The sequence below is a fragment of the Conger conger genome, chromosome 2 (assembly GCF_963514075.1).
Source record: "Conger conger chromosome 2, fConCon1.1, whole genome shotgun sequence".
NCBI lineage: Eukaryota > Metazoa > Chordata > Actinopteri > Anguilliformes > Congridae > Conger > Conger conger.
Genome location: NC_083761.1, coordinates 71,876,214 through 71,898,162, shown reverse-complemented (window position 1 = coordinate 71,898,162; position 21,949 = coordinate 71,876,214). Strand labels below are relative to the sequence as shown.

Genomic DNA, 21,949 nt, shown 5'->3' with positions numbered 1-21,949 from the left:
ATATTTCAGTACAGACTGTGGGGTAGAGGGTAAGAGGTGCCTGGACAGCCATGTTGATGCTGAAACGCATGAGGGGCAGTAAGAGTAATGTATTTGGGGCCGCAGCACCCAGGGACACCCACCTCTGTGGGACGGGGGGGCTGTGTCCATGCCCGAGCCATCTGTCAGAGGGAGAGGAGGGAGCGGGGCTCGGTCTGGGACCAGGAGAGGAGCTCAGAGCTGCTGTTTATCATCCTCTGCTCCTCTCACAGCGGGCTGTTGCTATGGTGACACCCGCAGCCTGATACACCTCTGTTTACACCCCCCCCCCTCACCAACCACCCCCCACCCCCCTCCTCCCAACACATCACCCTTTCCCCTGGGGCAAGCCTCTGTCTTCCAATAAAACAAAGTACTGCATGACCACCCCTTATTATGCATTCTAATTAAGTAGGCAGTGATTCACGGTGTGTTCATGCACTGCGCGCCGACTGAATGTTTTACTGCAGCAACATCCCAGCTCCCGGCCACGGCTCTGAGAACGCCGTCGCCATGGCGTTTCCCTCCGACACAGCCACGCCAGCGACTCGCAACCAGCCCCCAGCCAATCACTGCGCTGGGCTCTGACCTGACCCAGACCCCAGCCAATCACACTGAAGCGGGCGGCACTGCGTTGGTCTAACCTGACCCAGACCCCGGAACACCACAGCAAAATCCAGACGGAAGAAATCAAAACTCCCAAGGGAACAAATGTCGCGTAATAGGCCTAGAGACAGGAAGTGAGGTGGGGTCTACGCAGGAAGTGGCGCTCCACGTTATCGCTAGCGCCTCCACCGACTCCAAGTGTCAAGGCCCGGACACACCAAACCGACGGTCGGCCGCGGAGCGCCAACAAAGATCGCCTCGCGTCGATACGCGTCGTTAATGCTGGCTGTGCCGAACACACCGCAACGACGGTCCGCCGACGGCCGAGTTGCACGTACGTTCTGCGCCTGCGTGAGAGGTAATAACTCCTGTCTTTCAAAAAATGTAAACCGGAAGACCGGGGAATGCGTTTGCATTGCGTTGGACATAGAAGCAGCCATTGTCTCGCTCACAACAAACAGTTTGCAGCAATTTCCTTGTTCTCTCGCTATTTAGTAATACTAATCGAAAATTATGTCTGGTAGTGATAGTAACTTTGGAATGGCTTGCTTTCGTCGCTTCCATTTCTCTTCTCGTGCACTGATTCGCTAGCTGGACAGCCAATCAGAAAGCTCTCTCTCATCGACGGCTCCGGGGGCTCCGACGCCGATTCAACATGTTGAATCGGTGTCGGAGCCCTCCAAAACACGCCGACGGAGTGTCGGCGTGCGGGACACACCGGAAAGACTCGGCCGACAGGGCGCCACCAACGGCCGACCGTCGGTTTGTTGTGTCCGGGCCTTCACAGGGACCTCGGAAGCAGAACATTCCGGCAACATTGTGAGAACGTTGTGCTAGCTGAGCTCCTCCCAGTGCGCGAGGGGTAATTAAAGACGCAAGGCCCTGTCCAAACCAAACGCCCCAGGACAGGACAGAGAGAGGGAACCCTGGAGAGGGGAAGTTAAGGTTTCAGAGGGCAGGCATAGGAGACTCTGTCCAAACCAAACACCCCAGGACAGGACAGAGAGAGGGAAAGTTAAGGTTTCAGAGGGCAGGCATAGGAGACTCTGTCCAAACCAAACGCCCCAGGACAGGACAGAGAGAGGGAACCCTGGAGAGCGGAAGTTAAGGTTTCAGAGGGCAGGCATCATTTCACAGAGAGAAGCGCAGAGGAGGACCCTGCAAGTGCAGGCAGATTATGGAGATTAATTAGAAGTGCGTAATTAAACGCCAGGCCGCACTCACAGCCAATGGCTCTCCAAGGCCCTTTTCGGCAGCGTGACTGGAGCGCGGGAACAGCTGACACACAAACACACGCACAAAATAATCATTCACTCATTCTCAGACAAATTAAACGGGGACCCAGAAGAGAATGAAATCAGAACGAGAAAAAAAAAATACCATTTGTCAAGACAAACCTCAGAGCCCCAGGAGAAATATTCCCAAAACAAACTAAACGTTGAATGATCTCAAATGAGAAAATAAACAGATCAAAATGCCATTCTGCACTTGCTAGCAATGTGCCAAATTTAAAAAATATTATTTCCCATTAAGATAAACAGCCTAAAAATGAACGCGGTCTTTTCGAAAGCGATGCCCTACACTGAACAAAGCGCACATCTACGGCTGCAGCCTGCACCCAGGGCTCAACGTAGCTTTTACTTCTCTGTAATCTGCGGGATAATCAGAGTGTGCTCAATATCCCAAATCCATACAGTGCACGGCCAGCTGAGGCACTAAACTAACTGTGTCACTCCGCGCGCAGCCGAGGCAGAGAGAGGCGGTGAGGATTAGCGGCGGCTCCTCTGTCGTGCCCGCACGTGTCAGAGGGCAGTGACGCGCACTACAGAGCCGACCGCTGTCCATACCCCACCCCCCCGCACACACTGGTGCCAATTCCACACGAACGTGTGCCGACACACGTTTGTTTCCTTTAAGTTCAGCGTCTTCCTTAAGGATTGAGTTACGGCCCGGGGCAGCCGCTGGCTTTGTGCGCGGGCGGGATATACAAACACAGGAATGCATCAGAACACCCCGCGCCCAGAGGAGCTCAGCCAGCCGCCCTCCTTGTACGGGGGCAGGCGGGGTACTAACCTGGGCCGGACCGGACGGGACCAGACCGGACCGGACCGGACCGGACCAGACCAGACCGGCCCAGACCGGACCAGACCGGCCCGGACCGGCCCGTCAGTCTCCCTCCCTATCCAAAACCCCCGAGACACTACAGCCATACATGTACGCCACCATGGACTGCACCCATAGCAGTGCTCTAACCGTACAGTGATTACACTGAACAACAGCCCTCTCCCTATTCAGCACAAAGAGAGGGGGAGAGGAGCACTCTTCTCAGTTTTGGGATCTGTTACCAATTCAGCAAAGACCACTTCACACACACAGAGGACAATAAAAAAAAAAGAAAGAAAAAAAAACCCCATAATTAATGCCTCTAATAATAAAACTGCACAACATAATGCGCCCTTTATACAACATTAATTTATAGTGTATTTATAAGCGTTAGAGAACCTATGAAAGTAAATTAGCTTCTAATTAGACTGCGATTCACGAAATCCGACACAAACTGTTGATGTAATTAACTGAATGTGAAATTGCAAATTAATCCAATATGAAATTACGATGCCGCAGTCTGGGAATAATGCGGTTATCCCGTGTGACACTATGTAAATACGCTGCGCTGTATGGATGTCGAACAGCATCTCCGGGGGAAGGAAAAGAACACCGTCAGGAGAAAAATGAGAGACTGACATGTACTACATTTGCTCTTTAACCCTCAGATGTGCCGAGGCAGCAGAAACCGCCAGCGATAGCTATGATTACATACCGAGACACAGTCTTAGCCCTGCCGTTATTTCAACTGTTATTCGCGGAATTTACACCTGCTTTCTGTGAACTACATAGCTAAAGCTCTCAGGCTGGGAGGCCGCTTCACCTCTCCTAAAAAACGCCGCTGGAACACATACTACTGTCCACAAGAGGCAGGAAGCACCCACTGGTCCTCAAATGCTTAGAATGTTCTAGAATTCCGAGCACAAGATGGACGCCCCCTGCTGGAGTTGAGTTGTAGGCTGTCTGGGCGAAGCGGGGGTGTCAGGGTGCTCTGGGGCGGGGCGGGTGTGGGGATTGGCCAGCAGGCTAGGCTGCGCGGGGGGTCAGGGTGCTCTGGGGCGGGGGGAGGGTGAGGGGCTCGGCCAGCAGGCTAGGCTGCGCGGGGGGTCAGGGTGCTCTGGGGCGGGGGGAGGGTGAGGGGCTCGGCCAGCAGGCTAGGCTGCGCGGGGGGTCAGGGTGCTCTGGGGCGGGGGGAGGGTGAGGGGCTCGGCCAGCAGGCTAGGCTGCGCGGGGGGTCAGGGTGCTCTGGGGCGGGGGGAGGGTGAGGGGCTCGGCCAGCAGGCTAGGCTGCGCGGGGGGGTCAGGGCGCTCTGGGGCGGGGGGCGGGTGAGGGGCTCGGCCAGCAGGCTAGGCTGCGCGGCCAGGGGCCGTCCGAGCGAAGCGGGGGGGGTCAGGGCGGGAGCACCCCGCTAATGGGGGGCAGAGAAGTTAATTCCACAGCCCCGCGGCTTTACCTGATTTCAATACGCGCCGGCATCTGAGGGATGATGAATTCCTGAAACAAACTGAAACGCTGAGAGGGACGGCAACCTCGACGAAAAAAAGAAGAAGAAAACAAACGGGGGGGGAAGGTGTTGACGGAGGGGGATGATTTCTCCGCGCTCGCATTAACGCTTTCCCCCGCAGACACAAACGGAAGCCTGACCCCCCGACGCGCAGTCGGACTCGGAGACGAACGTCACCTTCATCCGCCGCGCCTCAGCCGACACGGCGGCCCTCGGTTAATAAGCAAAGCTGCGAGCTGGAGATATGCGGCCCGTCTGATTAGCTATCCCCCCCAAACCCGCAACCTGACTGCCACCTCGTTCACTTCACACGGCTTCGCTCGGTGGAAGTGGCGCCTGGTCTCGTCTTCTGCTTCTCCGGCTGACGGGAGGGGGGGGGGTCACGTCAGCAGGCAGCTACACCCCGGGCGTAAAAAGTCAATAAATGAATACTAAATTTCGTGGCTCGGAGTTTGCCAAGAAAGACTAGATTGTGAGATATATTCACGACGGAAAACAAGCTGCAGTGGAATACGGGTTCCAGCCGGAAAGCCCCGGATTCTGAGCATGTCTTTGTGAAAGTGTGCGTGCGGGTCTGGGTTTGTGAACATGCGTGTGCGGTGCGTGTGGGTGCACGTGTTGTCTGAGTACACATGCTCATGTGTGCGTGTGAGAGAGAGAGTGTGTATGTGTATGTGTGTGTGCGTGTGTGAGAGCGTGTGTATGTGTGTTTCTGTGTGTGCGTGTGAGAGAGAGTGTGTATGTGTGTGTGTGCGTGTGTGAGAGCGTGTGTATGTGTGTTTGTGTGTGTGTATGTGTGTGCGTGTGTGTGAGAGAGTGTGTGTGTGTGTGCGTGTGTGTGTGTGAGAGAGAGAGTGTGTGTGTGTTTGTCTGTGTGCGTGTGAGAGAGTGTGTGTGTGTGTGTGAGAGAGAGCGTGTGTATGTGTGTAAGTGTGTGTGCGTGTGAGAGAGAGTGTGTATGTGTATGTGTGTGAGAGAGAGTGTGAGTGTGAGTGTGAGTGTGAGTGTGAGTGTGTGTGTGTGTGTGTGTGTGTGTGTGTGTGTGCGTGTGAGAGAGCGTGTGTATGTGTGTGCGTGAGAGCGAGAGCGAGAGCGTGTGTGTGTATGTGTGTGTGTGTGCGTGTGAGAGAGTGTGTGTGTGTGTGTGTGTGTGTGTGTGTGTGTGTGTGTGCGTGTGAGAGAGTGTGTGTGTGTGTATGTGTGTGTGTGTGCGAGCGTGTGAAGCTGAGGGCTGTGTTCTGCTTGTTTTGTCAGCCGTCGGAAAAAATGCAGAGAGGGCCCCAGAGCGGGCGGCGGGAGCGTTAGAGCACAGGAAACGCACGCGTGTTCAGCTCTCACTTTCACACGTCCCTCTGCCTTCCGCCACTCTCGCTTCCCCCACCCGCTCACGTCTCACGCTACCCCTGCCCGCGCTGTGTGAACTCGCTCACTCCCAGCATTCCCTGCTCCTCCGCTCCCTGCGAGGGGCCTCCCTGGGTGTCATCTTACTCTCCCCCTCCCCCCTCCCCCTCCCCCTCCCTCCCTCCCTCACACTCAGTGACCCCAGCGCCGTCGAACCCTTTCTCCTCTCCGAGCTGCCGCTCACCGGACAGAGAAGGAAGCCAATCGCGCGGTCGGGATCGGAGCGCCAGCGAATCCGCTCCTCCCGGCGCGCCGACGGCCCGCCTCGCCCAGGCGCCCCGTGGCGTTCCCGCGAGGGGGAGACTCTCCGCTTTCGTCCAGCGAAGCGGACGCGGATCGGAGCCTTCTAATTGAAATTCGGCCAATCGGGCGAGCTGACAGGAGCCAGTGGAAGCTGCGCTGCTCTTTTGATGACTCATGGTGGGGCCGGGAGGCTTCCCACAGCCCTAATTAAGCAGCCTCCCGTACGGCGCAGATGCTGCTTCCTGCCCGATGCGGTCCCACACACGCAATACAAACAGGCCACGCACGCACGCAGGGCATTCACGCGCAACGCCCGCACGCACGCCCGCACGGGGGCGGGGGTCACGGCCAATTCACACACCTCCTCAGGCCTCTGTGCCACATGAGCTCCGCTTCCTTCACAGATCTGTAGTCCCATCTACATCTCACCCTCTTCGGGGGACATTTGCTTCTGCCCGTTAAGGACTCAGTCTCCCAGAATGCAATGTGTTCTGCGCTCAGAGCCAAGCCTCCGGGCCCTGACCCTGACCAAGCACGGCCAGCCCCACTCTCTCACTCTGGCTGAGGTACAGGGGGCCCTGCAGAGGGCCGGCTTCCTCTCTGCCTGAGAGAGAGAAACACACCCCGCCCCGGCTCCTGCTTTAATGCCTATCGCAGGGGGGGCGAGACACTCCAGCTACCGCTCAAAATCTGCCAGCGAGCAAAACCCAAGAGCTCAACTACCTCATTTAACTGTGCTGATGTCATCATAATCAGCGTTTGATCTAGATCAGTACGTTCAGGTCTTGCCACCCGTTTCAAATTTGCATGCGTTTTAGATCATTTTAAAATCACTGTTGACTCACCTTTGGTTTTCTGTTCAGCAGCCTGTAAGGAAAGATAAAAGCACAATAAGGTGAAATCCCTGAAAAACCCTGAAACACACAGTTAACTTCCACTTCAAACGCAATACAATATAATACAATACAAGTGCAATGTAAGAAATCAATACCAAAAGTGACCATCTGTGCAAGTTACAAGTATAAATAACAGCTATAAAAATGAATTAAAAAAACTTAACACTGCTTCCATTAAATTCAAGGCTATGAATATCCAGTAAAGAGCATCAGGTAGAAAACTTGGATACCACTGAGAATTCACAATAAGTCAATTTAGAAAGAGGTTTAAAAAGCTAACAACAAAATATATTATTTCATTCAAAATAAGTGTTCAAGTGCAAGGTGCATTTATGAATATCCAGTAGCCAAGCATTCTGAATGTGTTGAAGACCGGAATCATGAAGCCAATACAAAATGAATGGACCTGGAGTCACACTGAATCCATGTTTTCACACTAATACCGGATCTGGACTCAAACCAAATTCATGTATTCACACTAATTCTAGTGTGTAAGAACTGCTCCAGTCAGTACAGCTTCTGGGCAAGACCAGGCACGTGCGGCTAAGCCCCTGAACACAGACTCAAACACATCCTGTCTGCAGCCCCCAGAATGGAAAGGTACCTGCAGTTAAGAGCACTGGCCCAGCAGCCCGGCAATACTGTGCAAAAGATTACATTGTGTCTGTATGAATGGGGAGAGGGGGGTAAAAACCCATGACGACGTGCTGGCATCCCTCTCCTCTTCCACTACTAATCTGCCAGTAATAAAAATCTAAACACATGGCACTTAGATGGCTCAGAGACTAATCCACCGGATAATTTAATCATTCCCCAGGCAATCCCCAGCAGTCAGTCAGTAACCTCCTCACCTGGACAGAGCACAAGCTGCCCAGCACAGAGAGAGAGGGGATCGGGTGTACAAGAGTGTGGGTTAGGGTACAGTGGTGAGTGGGGATATGGTTAGGGTACAGTGGTGAGTGGGGACATGGTTAGGGTACAGTGGTGAGTGGGGACATGGTTAGGGTACAGTGGTGAGTGCGGACATGGTTAGGGTACAGTAGTGAGTGGGGACATGGTTAGGGTACAGTAGTGAGTGGGGACGTGGTTAGGGTGCAGTGGGGAGTGGGTGGTGGTTAGGGTGCAGTAGGGAGTGGGTGGTGGTTAGGGTGCAGTAGGGAGTGGGTGGTGGTTAGGGTGCAGTAGGGAGTGGGTGGTGGTTAGGGTGCAGTAGGGAGTGGGGACCTGGTTAGGGTGCAGTAGGGAGTGGGTGGTGGTTAGGGTGCAGTAGGGAGTGGGTGGTGGTTAGGGTGCAGTAGGGAGTGGGGACGTGGTTAGGGTGCAGTAGGGAGTGGGTGGTGGTTAGGGTGCAGTAGGGAGTGGGTGGTGGTTAGGGTGCAGTAGGGAGTGGGTGGTGGTTAGGGTGCAGTAGGGAGTGGGTGGTGGTTAGGGTGCAGTAGGGAGTGGGGACGTGGTTAGGGTGCAGTAGGGAGTGGGTGGTGGTTAGGGTGCAGTAGGGAGTGGGTGGTGGTTAGGGTGCAGTAGGGAGTGGGTGGTGGTTAGGGTGCAGTAGGGAGTGGGTGGTGGTTAGGGTGCAGGAGGGAGTGGGTGGTGGTTAGGGTGCAGTAGGGAGTGGGGACATGGTTAGGGTGCAGTAGGGAGTAGGGACGTGGTTAGGATGCAGGAGGGAGTGGGGACATGGTTAGGGTGCAGGAGGGAGTGGAGACGTGGTTAGGGTGCAGTAGGGAGTGGGGACGTGGTTAGGATGCAGTAGGGAGTGGGGACATGGTTAGGGTGCAGTAGGGAGTGGGTGGTGGTTAGGGTGCAGTAGGAAGTGGGGACGTGGTTAGGGTGCAGTAGGGAGTGGGGACGTGGTTAGGGTGCAGTAGGGACATGGTTAGGGTGCAGTAGGGAGTGGGTGGTGGTTAGGGTGCAGTAGGGAGTGGGGATATGTAAGTGCAGAGGGGAATTGGGGTCGACTGCACGCACCTTTTTCTGAGCACTGTCCTTCTTTTTCTTCTCTTCTTGCTTTTTCTTTTTCTTTTCTTCCATCAAATGATTCTCTTCTTGTGTTGCTTGCTTCTCTCGACTGGAAATGCAGAAAAACAGTGAAGGTGTTAACACGGGGTGCATGTGTACGTGAGTTTGCCTGGTCAGTTCAGCCGAAAATAAAACCACACTTTTCTAGCATGTTCCACTCAGTGCAAGTGATCTCACCTTTCAGACCCACTCCCGCCCCAGAGCAAGCACAGGTGCAAACTCGTGTGTACAACAGTTAACCCGTTATGGACTACGGTGGCCTATAGAAAACCCATAGAAAGACCTAGCAATCACAATGCATTTCAACAGTCATGCGGTCCTGAAAAACGGTCATATGATCAAACACAACACTGGCGTCGCATCGGTCTGCTAACGAGCAGGTCGCACCCGCCCATAAGGGCTTACACAGCAGCTCAGCGCTACGGCGTAAAGCACAGGCTATCGGCAGCACTGAAACACTTTAACAACACTCAGCAGGGCCCAGAGACGCCCAGGGCAGAGGAAGAAAAAATGCAGTTTCTCTGGGCTGCAGCGGGAGGCTGTTTCGGTCAACCCCTCGGGGGCTCTGAGGTCACGGGAGAGGGGAGGCCGACCCGCGAGTGCCCCCTCAGACGTACCGCTCCGCCTCTTACCCTCACGCTCGCTCGGGCCACTCCCCTGTGCAACGCCCGCGGCGAGTCATCGACTGAGCACCGTTGCTCTGCCGGAGCGGTGACGTAATTCAGCCGATTACTCGGTACCCCGTTAGTGACTTACGGGGGGGAAATGCGCGGCATTATTTATTACACAATGCCGGTCTGTGGGGCTTCCACGGGATATTTTTGAAAGGGCTTGCATCACCGGCACCAGAAAAAACTCAAAATAATAAAAACAAAATGGTAACCGATTCCAAGGGAATACAGCTTTACACAATCTCAACAAAAACCATTGACAAAACTAAATGACATCAGGCTAAATAACTTCACGAGGGAATCAAAGAGACGAGGAGAGAGAGAGGCAGCTAGACCGAGAGAGACAGAGCTGTTGGTGTTTAACCGAAAGCACGTCACGGAAAGGCAGAGCTGAAAGCCTGAGGCTGAGAGCTGGCGTGGTGTGGAGGGGGGGCACTGTGGCTCCGTGTGCACTGCCCCACACCCTGGTGACCTGCTGACAGCAGCAGACGGAGGCTGTCGGTGCAGCGCTGACACTGGACCGCTGGCGGCTAGAACCGCTCGGCACTGCGAGAGCCAGGGACTCTCACACACACACACAGCCTCCTACAGCCAGAGACACACACACACAGAGCCAGGGACACACACACACAGCCTCCTACAGCCAGGGACACACACACACACACACACACACACACACACGCACACACAGCCTCCTACAGCCAGGGACACACACACACACACACAGCCTCCTACATCCAGGGACACACACACACACACACAGCCTCCTACAGCCAGGGACTCACACACACACACACAGAGCCAGGGAGACACACACAGCCTCCTACAGCCAGGGACACACACACACACACAGCCAGGGAGACACACACAGCCTCCTACAGCCAGGGACACACACACACACAGCCAGGGAGACACACACAGCCTCCTACAGCCAGGGACACACACACACACAGCCAGGGACACACACACACACAGCCAGGGACACACACACACACACACACACACACACACACACACACAGAGCCAGGGACACTCACACTGACACTCACACTGACACTCACACTCACACTCACACTCACACTCACACTCACACTCACACTCACACTCACACTCACACTCACACTCACACTCACACTCACACTCACACTCACACTCACACTCACACTCACACTCCCAATTTAGCCAAATCGCAAAGGGCACAGAGGGGTCAAGAGAACTCAAGACCCTCTCTCCTGGAGAAGCATAGAAAAGCATGTTCCATAAACTCTTGTTTGACCCTATCCCCTCGATAAGCACTAGCTCCAGTGGTCTTTATTAAGAGGTCTTGGGGGGGAGGGGGGGGGGGGGGGGGGAGAGACTACACAGGTACAGCTCAAGAAGGCATGATCCGCGTCAGGGCAAGAGCACGCAGCGCTGTGGACCTCCACTCCGCGTTCCTCCAACCCAGTGGAGGCACAGCGCACCATTGTTCACGCCGGTCTAAACAGACAGCCTCTTGCCTGCCCAGCACAATACCCCATTGTGTGGCGTCCCCAGCCAATGGCAGGGGCTCATCTCCGATCTCGGTTGGTCTCACAGTCCCCCCCCCTCGCAAAGGGAGCAGCTGACGAGCCAGAGACGCGGGGCCACAGCCGCGGGTCCGGCCTGCCAAAAGGCAATCTGAAAAGTCATTTGGCGGTATTGCTTGTTTGTGGGAGGGGGGAGGCGTTGAGAGAGAGAGACGGGCTGATGGTGATGGACAGCGTCGTCCTCAGGGACAAGGCAGCAGCAGACAGTGAAGGGGGGTTGGGGGGGGGGGGGCTATTGGTCATATCTGCCCGTTTCCCACTCTATTCTCATCTTGGCCACCCCGTACGATCGCACTGCCTCCTTCCCATAGGCCGGCCCTTAATCCCACAGCCAATCACGTCGCGCAGACTGCCTGGCGGGCAACCAGCCCAACCCGGGGGAGTTTTTCAGAAGGGGGTGGGGGGGGAGGGTGGCATGAAGGACTGCTCCAAAGTGCCCCCATCTGTTCTGCGAAAAAGGGCACTATTGCTTTAAAAATACCCCCCCCCCCACCCGGCCCTTTGTGTGCTGGAATTTTCCGAAGATCGGCACCGGGGCTGACACGGGCGCTATAAATAGGTGCTCCTATCGGCAGGCCGCCCACTCGGAGGGGGGGGGCGGCGTTTGGGAATGACACCCACTCCCGCTTGATTTGTATGCCAATTTACTCGGCGCTGAAGTGCGCGCGCTCCTTTCTCTCCCGCGTGGATTTACTGCGGCCGCAGCCCCAGTCATGATCAACACGCCGCCGCGCGCCGCAGCCCATCCGCTTTATCACAGGCGCCGGTACTGAAGAGCCCCTCGGATTAGCTCTGTCTCTTCAGCCACGGAGGAGGCCAGCGAGCCCCGTCCCGCTGATTAGGCCAACGCCGCGTCCGAGGACGGGGTTTGTGTCACTCGTCCGTGCGCTGGAGGAGAGCGTGCAGCTCCGCCTGCCGCCGGGGTGACGGGGCCACGGGCGCAGAAATGGGACGAGAGAGAGAGAGAGAGAGAGAGAGAGAGAGAGAGAGAGAGAGAGAGAGAGAGAGAGAGAGAGAGAGAGAGAGAGAGAGAGAGAGAGAGAGAGAGAGAGAGAGAGAGAGAGAGAGAGAGATGAGAGAGAGAGAGAGAGAGAGAGAGAGAGAGAGAGAGAGATCTTCACCTTCTGAGACGAGCCGCCAATCAGCCGGCAGGGCCCGGGAGCGGAATGAAAACGCCGGCGGCCTGTCGATGAGGGATCGGGCCTCATGCAGGTGTAGCTCAAAGCGCTGCTTAAGCCCGGAGTCTTAAACCTCAGAGAGGTTACAGAGTGCAGCCCTTCTGGGAGAAACGCTCACACCGCCAGTGGAACAGGCCGCGGCACGCTTGGAGGCCCTGGCTATAAAACCCGTCTGGCCCAGAGAGGAACGGGGCAAGGGGGCATGCCCTCTTCCCTTCCGCTCACACCCCCAATGACTCTCACAGGAGCCCTGGATCAAGGGCGGCGGGGGAGGGGGGTCACCTGGAACAGCGGGGGACATCCCGGCACGCACAGCGCCAGTGTCCTTCCTGTTACTGGAGCCACACGCTCAGCGCCCAGCAGATGGGACAGCAGTGTTACACGGCCTCACAGCTGCGTGTTTCTGTCCCGACACACAGGCACACACAGGCACACACAGGCACACACAGGCACACACAGGCACACACAGGCACACACAGGCACACACAGGCACACACAGGCACACACAGGCACACACAGGCACACACAGACACACACAGACACACACAGACACACACAGACACACACAGACACACACAGACACACACAGACACACACACTCACATGTATATGCAGATACAGACACACACGCACATGATTCTCCCACGCGTAAAAACACACATAGGCAGGTTCTCAGTCACACATACGGCGCCCAAACACACTTGGTACTGTGCGGAGGACCGAGCTGGGGACTGAGCCGGCATTTTCTACAGGGACATTTTAGGGCAAATGCAGCCATGGCCACCAGCGCACAGGGGCCTGGGGTACAGCAGTGAGAGGGGAGACACCATCGCGCTCCTGAGGATGCCAAACCCAAGAGCTCCGCAAACACAAAACGACACAAACCGAAACGGGAGAGGCGGCAGCAGCGATTAAAAAGGGCAGCCGCCCCGCGGCCGGCAGAGTCTGGAGCCCCGGCGACAGGCGGGAACAAAGACGCGACGCCGTCGGCAGCACGAGAGGAAGGGCAGAAACCCGGGGGAAGGAAATAAAACTGAGGAGAGAGGGAGCGAGAGAGAGCGAGGGAAGCAAGGTTGTTGATTTCATCCATCCATCTCACCGCACGGGAGTGTTTAGGGGCACCTTCTCGGAGCGGACGGGGGGAGGGGGGGGGGGTGAGGGGCGAGTGGTGGGGGGGGATGGGGGTGAGAGGAAGCAGCAGCGGAACACAGCGCAGGGCTGTGTGCAGAACCAGACGTTCTGGGCACAGGGCCAGAAATGCCAGCGCACTAAGACAAACTGAGCGCAGCAGGCCCTGGCGGGGGGGGGGGGGGGGGCCTGGCTAGCAACAACGCGGAGGGGAAAAGAGACCCCCCCCCCCCCCAGCACCCGGACAGCCGTCCTCCGCGCTTACACGCCAGTTAAATCCGGCACGCCGCCGGCCCGCGGCCTCGGAAGGAAGACCCGCGAAGCGAAACAAACGGGCGGAAACGCCGGCACGTTCCGGAAACGCGGAACCGCCCACACTTCACCGGTACAGAAGGCACCTGTCTGGCCAACGATTAAGCCCTGGGGGAAGAGCGTCTGTATTTACAGCAGCGTCGTTCAGCGCTACGGCGCACCTGACCGTGTGCAAGGAGACGCCTGTTAAACTCCTCTTAAACGGCAGCGTGATTCACTGCGGAAAGACACACGAAACCGCAGCGTTCGCTCGCTTTCACTCTGCCGCGGCGGAGGCAACGGGCTAGAGCCACACCGCACAAAGCAAAACCAGCCTCGTGTAAAACACGCTCGTCCACCGCTTCCTGGAACCGCGCCACTGGGACTAGGAAGGGAAACTTACGACGGCGGGTTACTGTGGCTCCAACGCATCATTAGCAAGCCCCATAAACAAACAAAAACACACACACACACACACACACCATCTGTAATCCCACTGCTGCCACCACGATGACATCATCTCACAAGGCAGGACCCCTACAGTGGACACTTCGTGCTTAGCCCATAGCTGCTTCTGTGATGCGGGCCCTCCTAGCCAGCCAATCACATCGCTGCCCTTAGCTTCTTATGTGACGCGAGCCCTCCTAGCCAGCCAATCGCTGATTCCGATTACCGCTCTGCCTGGTGCTAGACATAGGGCCTATATACGCATTATACAGGCTCCATCAACGCAAAGCAACCTGGCCAGTGGTGAAACCACTCTAAAACAGATTAGCCTGGGTTTTCGCTTTTTAAATGAAGACTCGACTCGGTTACTGCTGCCCAGCTGAGGTGACCCTTGACATCTAAGAAGGACCACAACGGAAATAAGTCTTGATTGTTTTGTTAACCTTGATGCTTTTAATTGTGCAGGTACATTGGAAACCCTGCATATGACCATTTGACAGACACTGAACTACACTAAAGAGGACACAGGTTTCAGTTTTTGCTTGAGGCCTTTTCAAGCACAGCCATTTCCAGTTTAGAGAATTGTCCAACCAGCCCTTACATGACAGGATACTGGGAAGCAGAGTTGGCCTCTGAGGGGTTGAGCCCGGTCAGAATTATGGCAGACAGCTCAACTCACAAAAGGACCAAGAAACATGAATTACAAACCTATTAATCACCAACAACTACCTGAAATTACCATACTGCGCACAAGACCTAGCTAATGTTAGATACATGCGTTTGTACATTTGTGCGCACACTTTACATACACGCTTCATGAATCACTAATGACGAAATGGATTTCTCCGGATGGATTTTCCCCTCGTATTTAGAATTTTATGGACATCGTCAATGCCAAGAGATGCCGTTTCTGGGTACATGCAAAAGCCATGGAGTGACATCACCAGCGTGTGTTCTCATGGCAATGATGAAAGGGCACGGAGGAAATGAAGTGACTCAGTCCAGGAACAAAGCCCACGGAATGGCCTAGGACCGGAAAAGTACAGCTTCCAACGTACGGGAGCTCTCCTTTACACAGCACAATGGTGTCGATCTGTCCTCCGTTTCATCCGTTCATTTCACAGAAAGGGGGAAAATAAGGCAATAAAAAAAGCAAGAAAGACAGGCTAGCAGGATGAAATGTGGCAGTTTAGAGTCAACACTTTGTGTACAGGAAAGTGAAAGCTCATGTTGCGTTTAAAAAGATTACATTTCCACTGTGGCACCACAGAGAGATTAGTGCAATGGGACCGCCATATAGCACATACGCAAAAACAAGATGATACACACAGAGGGCAGCCCATGATATCACTATACGGGAAATAGTATAGCCACCTTGCTCGAGCTGGACTGGACAATAAAGAGGTTTCCAAGGATACAGAACCACTAAGCCACTGAACGTCCATAGCCTTAACTGCCAAATTGCCTAAATAAACAGGTGGTCTCCAAAAAACTCTTCAAGCTCCAAATGCACACATGCAAAACAAGAGCATTTCATAAGTCCTCCATGTTAGCCTGGCATGCCTTCAGCACTACCAGGTGCAATTCCAAGTGTTCAGTTCAAAAAAAGAATAGCATTCAATTAAATGATCAAATAGGCTACAGTTTAATAATATGAGCTATAAACTGACTGAGACCACCATGGCAATCATAAATTCTTAATTATTATAGGTGAACTTCGAAGCACAGCGATAATGCTCACATTGTGTGTACGAACAAGAACTTTGTGGAGAGCCATTTCAGGAAAGGTCCATAAGGCTACCCTAAGAGTAGAAACAGCCAATAAGTGCAAAAGAGACTGCAATGTAATCAAGGCAAGCTGTGTGGTCCTAGGCGGAGAAACACCATGGGCTGTAAAGGCGCATGACCATTTCAATGAAAAGGCCTAAATTACTTGCATATGCTGCCCTGAGAGTGGCAGAGCTAGGATCGTAGAGGGGATACATTAACTCTAAAATGTGTTAAAAACATACAGCCTACCTACCAGCTCTAGTAATGTCTCATATCATGAATACAGCAAACCTGCAAATCCTAGAAGTTAGCTAGACATCCTAGAAGTTAGCTAGATTATTTTTCTTGATGACTGGTTCCATCTTCTTCCCCTGGTCGACCTGAATACCAGGTCCAATGCACCCAATCACAGTTCCTCGACAAATCAGTCATTCCCTGGGCCGTTTAGAGGTCTACAATAGCCCTGTGAACCCAAATATCTGATGCTATTCCCCAGAGAACAAGTCACAGAGAGCACAAGGCTCTGCCAAGTAAAGCTCCTTCTCCAGAGGCTCTCCATGACCACTACCACAACCAAACCCCACTGTTTAATTACACCACCCGAAATCCCTCCCAGGAGACCGAAAGCAAGCGCCCGCAACCCAACCACTGCCATCCCGCTGTCACTACCTGCAGCAGTAAGCTTTAGCTTTAGTTGGCCGCCAAAGAAATGAAGGCTTGTTTAGTTGAGGCCAAATTCAGAATATGAATTTATTAGTCATAGGTCTGTCTTGGGCTGTATTATCTTAGAGAGTATTAACTGTAAAATGCAGATGTGAGAGGCAGAACTTCACAGTCCTGGCTGTGGGTAGTACTCCTCCTCTATCACTGCTGAGCAAGTGTGGAACAGGGGGGAGCCTGCCACTTCAGTGTGACAACAAAACCCTGCTGTTCCTTTGGTGACATACTAGAAGAATAAAACAACTTGTGGAAACGGAGCAAGTGTACAATCTTGAGCAGTGTGGGCTACACAGATGGTAGTTTTCAATTAAATCTACGGCAGTCAAATTTCAAGTGAAGATCCCTTTTACTAGTCCAGAAATCCGGAAAACATATTCCAGCAGGCAAATTTGAACAGTCTATAACATTGGCTACTTAAACAAGAAATATTATCCACTAGTCAGCATGGAGGGTAGTGCCTTTTGGGCAGGTACCCAAGTTACCTGCCATCCTGTTAAAGAAACTTGGCAGCGCTCTATCTCGCTTGATTGGCAGGACCCGGCAGTGGGGCATGAGAAGCTTTGCGAGAGAACTTGCAACAGAACCACAAACCAGAACGATGGCAGATCAGCCCGCGTTTCGCGATTCTAGTCCCAACTGGTTTGGTTCAGACAGTGCAGGAGCAGCAAGCGAGACCCGGTTTCTCCTCCAGCCGTAGTGCCGTTCCCCTCACCTCTCCTCCATTAACTGGCAGGGGGGAGGGAGGACCCGGCCCTGACGCTGGACATTCCCCTGGATCCGCTCCAAGGTACACAAAGCCTCTCCGCTCGCTCCCCGAAAAAGCCCTGCCCTGCTGCTCACGCGGGCCAGACAGGAACAGACTCCCGGATTTCAAGCTCTTACATCAGGGCAGAACGTCTGCACAACGTGAGACGTAAAGACTACAACTCAATCTCTAATTGCAGTGATTTATAAGTCTTATACATATCGGTGCAGTACTTTACAAAGTTCTACTGCCCGAACCGTAGGATGCTGTTGTTTGCCACAGGAGCAGGACTCAGTGAAAAGGACTCCATGTATTTCATACATGTATGATTGCAAAACTCATGAGTACCAATAGCACTGAAAAGGGACATCAATGAAGAAAGGCATGTGGGTTTTGGCAGGGAACACTTGACACTGTTCATTTCACTCTCGAAAAGCCCGTACATCATTTATCACACTAGCGCATTATGCCTTAGACTGCCACAATAACAGGCATTGCTACAGGCTACATCCAATAGAAGTCATTGAACACTGCTGTCCATCGTATTCTATTATTCAAGCGGTTTTGTCTGTGGTGGGTTATGCTGGGGTCACCTCCATAGAAGCATGAATGAAAGCAACATATTTAACTTCAAAAGAAAACACCTCAAAACAATTCCAACAACTTCTATAAACCACAAATAACTCTTGATTTTGAGACAAAATTCAATAGACAGTAGCAGGGGGGAAATCACCCTGGCTGGACAGGGACAGGATTTGGTACATGTGCAGTTAGCTTTTCGTCCGGAAAAAATAAAACATAAAGCATAAATGAATAAAATGTCTGAACGGCGCAAACCATCATTCTCCTGCCTACAGGGAATGGGTAACTATGCCATGACAAGCTGTGACCCCTCTGGCCAATCAGGACAAGAATGGTCAACAAATCTAAAAGATAACTTCTGCTGTGAGGGGAGGCCCCCCTGAGTTGGGGGTGGTAAGCCGCCATTGGCAACTGCAGAGAGATGAAGATCAAAACGGTATGATAATCAGCAGGCTAAGTGGCGGTTTTTCCCCCCCATTCACTTTCAGTGAAAGCGGAGCCCACCCCCACTAACAGGCTTGGGTGCTGACAGAGGCCCCTTGACCCCGCAAAGAAAGCTAAGGGCCTGGCAGCTGGGCTGGTCTGGTGTGGTGCGGGGTGGGGTGGGGTGGGAGGAGAGAGAAGCCCTGGCTGATTAACAACTGCAGCACATTAACCAACCATGGGGCCCAGAGCCTGACATTAACGTCACACTCCCCAGTAAGCATGTTAGCATTCTCAACCATATCTCGCCGCATTTCATTGCCCCCACTGGTGTCTGACGACTGAGATAATGCCGCGCTGACAGAGATGTCAAAGAGGGGAAAGAAATTGAAGGAGAAAATTATGTTCTTCAATTAAGACACGTTGGAAAGATATCAAAGCGGTAGCCTCATGCCTGGGGACAGGGCGCATCGCGAATGCAATGCAAGTCAGCAGCGGAATCAAAACCCTCGTATGACTTTTACAGCATCGGGAAACAAGGCGTGCGATTATCGCTCCTATACACAACTGCAATTTCTCCAGGAGATAAGGCATACGCAAGCATGATAATGACAGGAAATTAAGAAGGAAAAAATGCAGATGCGTATATTCCCATTATAGGAGAGCATACATGGCACAAACATGAAACGGACTGTAGTATATGATGCGTGATATACTCTAGCCATGTGGTTCTTAATCAGAATACAAATGTGTCACAAAACACATTTAAATGCTATTGGGAGGCATACCACTTTCAGAAAACGAATTATTGTTGGATCGCACCCCCAAACCCCCCCCCCCCCCCCCCCCCCACACACACACACACACACACATATCCAGACATCATCTGCTTCCCATGCATTAAGACTGACAGCGTACCAGAGTGCCCTATCTGTGCAATTGCAGCCAACAGTACATGCGCATGACATATGCCCTGGATATTCTGGAACGTAGTGCTGGAAGAACGAACCGCTATTAATCAGTAATAAAATAAAAGGCCACCTTGTCAAAAAAAAGAAGAAGCTTTTTTTAAAAAAAATATATTACCGGCAATCCAACTCCATAATTTGAGCCATGCAAAAAAAAAAAAACAAGGCAAACATTTCCAGAGCTGGCATTTATAGCACAATAGCAAGAGAACGAGTCCGTGAAATTAAACTATCTATTATGCAGTATCGTCCTGTATCTTGTCTGCTGATATTTGCTAAAGCTTTAAATGGCGTAGACGAATACATACAGTTTGTTTTCAAACAAATATTTAAATACATTGACATTTTCACTGACAGTTATTGGTAGGACAGCTTCCAGGCTCAAACGCACTTCTTGCAGGCATTCTTATTTCCGTGGAATAGCTAACGTAAGGTTGCTCATTCAACGAGAATAGACAACGTGTGCAGCAGAATGAAAAAACCCAGAAATGGCACGCTTATTTTGTTCAAAGGGTTCAAATCAATTACTTAAATGTGTCCGTTTCATAAGCAAACTCGAATACACCATAATCGATAACATCCATTGCATTTTCCACAAGTCATTGCATATGGCTCTCTCAAAGGTTATCAAAGTTACATTGCATGGAAGGACACTCGAATGCGCTTCCCATTCAATGTACAACAAAAAAAGGTATATTACGTTTAAATAATTACAGATCAAAGTTTGTATACTGCTCCAAGAAGTCAAAATGTGAATTAACTGATATAACTAATGACATTATTTTTTGTTTTTGCAAATACGGTTCCTCCAATGGCGGATACCTCACATTCGCGTTTAGCGGTGCAGCAACTGCAGTTCTCTTATCAGACGGTTTATTCTCCAAATAAATTGTTGAACATACATAATCCATGTCGGCGAATAAAAATAATACAACATCCAACACTGTAGTAATAATAAACCGCACAGATTATAAGTAAATAAATGCTCGGAATCTTCGCAAATTAGTTAACGTCAGCTAAGATAAGGAAGGTTACGGTAGCTGCCAACCTAACAGCTAGATAATGCTTAAACGACAGATGGAGGAAACGCTAAGTTACTACATTCTAAATCCAATTCACAGTAACCCGTGCAATTACTTGGTAAAATATATATTTCAATGCACCTAAGTTTCGCATTGTAACGTTCTGATGGCTACACAAATAACTGGTTACCAAGCTAACATTAAATAACTACCCTCACTAAACAGGAGCTATCAACATATCGCAACATCACAAGCGAACGTTAACTTACCGAGTTGACGTCGACCATAGCCCGCAACGGTAGCCAACTCCAGCGCTGGCTACCATACTAAAATCGGCTATCAACAAATGACCTGGCAACTCAGCCTGTAACCTATCTGCTCAAATCAGAACGGTCATTTTGTCATTCAACGTAGATAGCGAAAGGCAATGAATACGTGCTTACCTTAATGTTCACAAATTGGGCTTTGGCAGGTTTCAAAATAAAGATTGTTGCACGAAGAAACAAAGGCAGAAAGTCTTCTCCCTAATCTTTTCTGAAATGTACCCGTAACTAATGACAAATCAGGCGAGCAGTCGCAGTAAGTGGCTAACCAGCTTAGCAAACAATCACGAAAATATTAACATTACACACAAGCAGCCTTTGTTGGGTAGCGAGTTTGCTATCTGGAATAGAAATTAAGCATACACTTGCTCCATGAGCAGAATTTGTTTTCAAATTAGCAATCCAAACACATAACAGAACTTCAAAATTAAAGCGCTGCTAGAAGAAACTGATGCCCGATAATTGTTTGTCTGTTAGCTTGCTAGCCAGCTAGCTAGCCAGCTAGCAAAAACAGGAGAACATACTTTGCTAGCTAGCTCTACTAGCTAGCTAACTTAGCTACCTAACTAGCTAGCTAGTTAGCTATGTTAGTAATGATAGCTAGCGAACTGTTCACTAACTACAATTCGAAGGAAAATAACAAGCAGTTTGAAGTTTTTTCTGGCGACTTCGCATCGAAAAGCCGCTGATGCTAGTTATGTTTAAAGTGCAAAATAAATGTTTTGGCTAGCTATTAGCTAGCAAGCTAGCTAAAACCTGCGACTAGCGAGTTAGCAAGAATGCAATTTAAATCCAAGAAAGCAATTTCTTGAGACATCCAATTCTTGGAGAGGAAAGACTGACCCAGATCTCCGTGAAAATAAAAAAAGAATTCGCTGTTAGCAAGCTGTAGTTATCACCGTGCAGAGCTTTCAGTGATTTCTCATTGACGGCGCTCTCGCAGCCATTTTGTTGAAACTGACAACGGCTGCTCGCTTCTAAGCCGAAATAAAACAGGAAGTGGCCCCCGTGCCCCAGCTGCTGGTCACGTGATCTCAACTAACAAACAAACTCTCTCCTCTCTCTTAAAAAAAAGAGATACACACGTTAGCTCCGCCTTTCGTTTCCCTGACAACGGAGGTCTGGCAACCTATCATCCCGTCCAGCTCTTAACCGAGACTGGGAGCTTTGCGCTAGCGGATAAGATGAACAGTTCTGCGCAATGCCATTTTAAGGCAATTAATACACAGCATTGTGCAGTCAGCGTTACAATTGAATACTCAATAATTGTGTAAAATACATTTTCAATGAATACATTTTCGGATTCATTGTTTTGCTCCAAT

General features: G+C 51.8%; 1 protein-coding gene across 1 annotated transcript in view; it reads right to left on the bottom strand.

Annotated features, from left to right (window-relative positions):
* LOC133121299 (trinucleotide repeat-containing gene 6C protein-like) overlaps positions 1-21,569 on the bottom strand; it is a 58,383-nt gene extending 36,814 nt beyond the window's left edge. Inside the window, exons 1-3 of the mRNA XM_061230504.1 lie at positions 20,748-21,569; positions 8,741-8,840; positions 6,722-6,743 (exon numbers count right to left, since the gene is read on the bottom strand). Coding sequence (XP_061086488.1) covers positions 6,722-6,743; positions 8,741-8,803 — 85 coding nt within the window. The 5' untranslated portion in view covers positions 8,804-8,840; positions 20,748-21,569. The remainder of the gene's footprint in view (positions 1-6,721; positions 6,744-8,740; positions 8,841-20,747) is intronic.
* Positions 21,570-21,949: the final 380 nt, after the last annotated feature.